Source organism: Callospermophilus lateralis, chromosome 2 (genome assembly GCF_048772815.1).
Source record: "Callospermophilus lateralis isolate mCalLat2 chromosome 2, mCalLat2.hap1, whole genome shotgun sequence".
In the NCBI taxonomy this organism is placed as follows: domain Eukaryota; kingdom Metazoa; phylum Chordata; class Mammalia; order Rodentia; family Sciuridae; genus Callospermophilus; species Callospermophilus lateralis.
In genome coordinates this window covers 110,807,401-110,811,160 of record NC_135306.1, presented here as the reverse complement: position 1 = coordinate 110,811,160, position 3,760 = coordinate 110,807,401, and the positions used below count along the sequence as shown (strand labels likewise).

The 3,760-nt window shown below is 54.6% G+C and overlaps 1 protein-coding gene across 1 annotated transcript; it reads right to left on the bottom strand.

Annotated features, from left to right (window-relative positions):
- Window positions 1-397: 397 nt before the first annotated feature.
- On the bottom strand, window positions 398-2,839 carry Apoa4 (apolipoprotein A4). The gene is made up of 3 exons (XM_076843730.2): window positions 2,791-2,839; window positions 2,345-2,471; window positions 398-1,388 (listed from the first exon to the last, which is right to left on the bottom strand). Exons 1-3 carry the CDS (start codon window positions 2,837-2,839, stop codon window positions 398-400), a joined length of 1,167 nt encoding a protein of 388 aa, XP_076699845.1.
- Window positions 2,840-3,760: the final 921 nt, after the last annotated feature.

The following is a 3,760-nucleotide window of genomic DNA, read 5'->3' as shown; positions in this document are numbered from 1 at the left end:
TGGCTTTAGGACTTTATTTTGTCTTTGGAGAGTGTGTGACATGTTTTCCCACCTCTCCTTACAGCACTCCTCACACGCCCCTCTCCACCACAGCAGCCATCCCTCCTGAAGTCTCACCATCCCAGCACTTGGTGTCCCCCAGAGCTTCCTGTCAGGCCACTAATAAGCTCTGTCAAGTAGTGGTCTCCCTCCCACCTCAGGCCATCCACAAGGAGTCACATGGCAACCAAAAGGGGCTAGCTTCTCAGCAATTTTATTGAATAGTGAGAGGGGGCATCACTTTCCACAGGACATGTGTCCTCAAGCTCAAACAAGAAATGCTTAGGGACAGAACGACAGACAGGTTGTAGGGCAGGGCAGGTGTCTGTGGAGGTGGGTCGGGGGCACCAGAGGCAGCTCAGCTCTCCACTGGGGTGGGCTGATTCTGCTCCTGCTCTGGTTCCTGCTCCGGGAGCGGGAGGGCCAGGGGCTTGTCCTGGCTCTCCTTCTTGAAGGTGCTGAAGAAGGAATTGACCTTGTCCCTCAAGTCCTTCTCCAAGAAGCTCAAGTGGCCTTCCACGTCCCCCGCATAGGGACCCAGCTTCTGCCTGAGCTGCTCCATCTGCTGCACCAAAGCTCGGTTGAAGTCCTCTCCGTAGGGTTCCATGCTGCGCCGGAACTCCTCCACCTGTTGGTCCAGGCGGCCGCTCAGCTCCGCCAGGGACTTCTGCAGCCCCTCAGTGTTGCCCTTCAGCTTGCTTTGCACGTCCTCCGCCACAGGCGTCAACTTCTGCCGCAGGTCTTCAGCATTGGCAGCAATCTTGGCCTTGAGCTCCTCGGCATTCTTCTTCATCTGAAAGGCCAGGCCCTCTAGCTGGTGGTTGAGCTTCTCCTGGACATCCTGTGCATAGGGGGCCAGGCTGCGGCGCAGCTCCTCCACATTCTGGTCGATCTTGACCTTGAGCTCATCCGCATAGGGTGTGAGGCGCCCCTTGAGCTCCTCCACATTGCTGTTGATCTTGGTCTTCAGCTCATCGGCATAGGGTGTCAGGGAAGCCTGCAGGTTGCCCACATTCTCGCGCACCATGGTCTCCATGCGCTGCACATAGGGAGTCAGCTGTTGGCGCAGCTGCTGGGTCTGGGCGTTGACCTGGGTGTGCAGCTCCTGCGCGAAGGGCCCCAGGCGCTGCTGCAGCTCACGCACATTGTCTCCGATCTTCTGGCTCACCTCATTGGCATGGGGCAGCAGGCGGGCACGCAGATCCTCCAGCTCCTTTCGAATCTCCTCCTTCAGCTTCTCTGAGTCCTTGGTTAGGCGTTCATGAAGCTCCGTGGCAAAGGGCACCAGCTTCTTCTGCAGGTCACTTGCGTATGTGTTCAGGTCCCCAAGTTTGTCCTGGAAGAGGGTGCTGAAGGGAAATGGCACAAGAGGGCCATTGTTACTTTTGACATTAAATACCAGGAACTTTTCAGGCCATGCCTGTATCCACTCGGGAGGCTGAGACAGGAGGGTCACAAGTTGGAGGCTAGCCTGGAACTTAGTGAGTGAGGCCCTGTCTCAAAATAAAACTTTAAAAAGCGCTGGGGGTGTAGCTCAGTGGTAGAGCACTTGCCTAGCCTGTGAGGCCTGGGCTCAATCCCCACATGGGGACAGGGGACCTTGTCCATTTGTATAAAACTCTCTTCTACATCCCTGCCTTGGACAGATGGGTGTTGCAGGGTACTGAGTCCACCCATCTTCTCCCTTGTGACCTCTCTAGGGTGCCATGATTTGAGGGAATAGATGCAATGGACTGTTGTTACACTGAATTGGTATCTCTGGATCTCCCACTTGGTTTGAGTGCCATTATCTACTATCATGTGACCTCAGAAAGTTTGCTTTTCCCTCCTTATCTGAGAAGTAGGGTTGGACTTTGAGGTCCCTGCCAGCCCTGGCGTGCTGTGATATAGGATCACATTGTGTAATAGAATTTTCTTGACCTCTGCCAGTGACTTCTAGCAGCATACATGCTATTTTCCTTGCATGTGCCCAGAGACTTCCCAAACACCCCCATTTGCCTTCTCCTGATTTCATGAGAGCCTGTGCTCACATGATCTTTCCCTCCTTCCCTTTCTTCCATGAGCCTCAGTGGTAAACTGTGGCCATTTGTTAAACTCTCAAACAGGAATACAGGAAGATACCCTGGGAATTATTTGACCCAATCCCCCTTTACACCTGTGGATCCCAGGTCCAGAGAGTCCATAGTCCCGCAGGGAGTTAGTGGCAGGGCAGTGAGATTCCTGTGTGCTGGGGTCTAAGCTCAGACTTGCCAACTCATGGTGTGGTCTTTAAGAAGCCCTGCTCTGCAGGTTGCACCCCACTTACTTGAGCTGCTGGGTGACTTCTGACTTTTGGAGCTGTTCCACAGCCTCCTTGGCATTATTGCTCAGTTGACTGAAGTAGTCCCACATCACAGTGGCCACCTGGTCAGCATTGACCTCAGCCTGGGCACCTGGCAGCAAATGGAAAGCTATCTGTGAAGACCCATCTCTTTCCCGGCTCCTCTGCATGAGTTCAGAGCTGCAGACTGGATGACGATGGGGGAGCACAGACCATTTTCCCTCTCTGGGCTCATTAAGTAGCACCAGTGCCAGTGTGTCTGCCCATCACTTGGCACCAGCCAGCTCTCCTGTGAAAGAGCTGCTTGGCAGCCCGGCAGACACCATGTCCAGCTGGGGACTGACAGGCACTCTGAAGTGCCCTCTGGCCTCTCCACCATGCTCCACTCCCAGTACAGCCTGAAAGCCCTTCCAAAGGCAGCTTCTACTCACTGGTGATGGCCACCAGGGCCAGGCTCAGCACCACAGCCTTCAGGAACATCCTGGGCTCCTTGCTGGGCTGGAGAAGTCTCGGTCGCAGTAGATCCTTCCTGGATTCAGAGGGAAGTGCAGGAAAGGTCCTCAGACAGCTCACCTGTGCTGTGTCTGAACTGACTGAGGCTCAGAGCCTGCCAGGCATTTAAAGCCCCTCCGGGTTCCCTCCCTCCCTTCCTCCCTCCCTCCCCAGTGTGACTCCACGCTGGAAGGTGACACATTCCTAGGAGGCCTCTTGGACTTTAGTGACCCTAAGACTACGTGGAAGCTGACAACAGACCAGGGCTTAGGCAGCGGTGTGAAGAAGCTGGGCTGAGCTGGGCCCCACCCAGTGCGGAAGGGCAGGAGGAGAGCCAGAAGCTATGGGAGAAATGTGGCCTAAAGGAGCCCCTGAGCCAGGACTGATGCCCCAGAGGTCCTGCTGGCAGGTCTGGTTCTGAGCCAGGCTGGGGGAACAAGGTTCTCATCTTTTCTATCTGCCCCAGGAGAGACAGCTCCCTACCCCACAGCTGCCACCAACCCTGACTCCATCTCAGAGGACCACACTCTGGACAGAGCCCATGCAGGGCTGGAAACAGCGCTAAGATCTAGGTCTGTTGTCCAGGTCCTTCAAGGAGGAGGTGCCACAACAGCCTTTGGGCAGGCAGGTGGAATGGGCAGGTCCCTGTACTGAGTGGGATAAATTGTATAAGTTTACTTCATGCCCCACCACTGCCAGGCTGTGCCACCTTGGCCTACTTATTCAAAGTCCTGAGCCTCGGTTGTTCAGTATATTAAATGAGATGGTGCTTGTGAAGTGGGTGCTGGTTGGTAGAGAGAAAGTGCTGACAACTAGTTGTTATTATTAATAATAATATTGTTTTCCTGATTTGGACCAAAGGAGGAGTGCATTGGAAGGTTCACTCCTCTAAAGAGAGTAGCAGAGCGA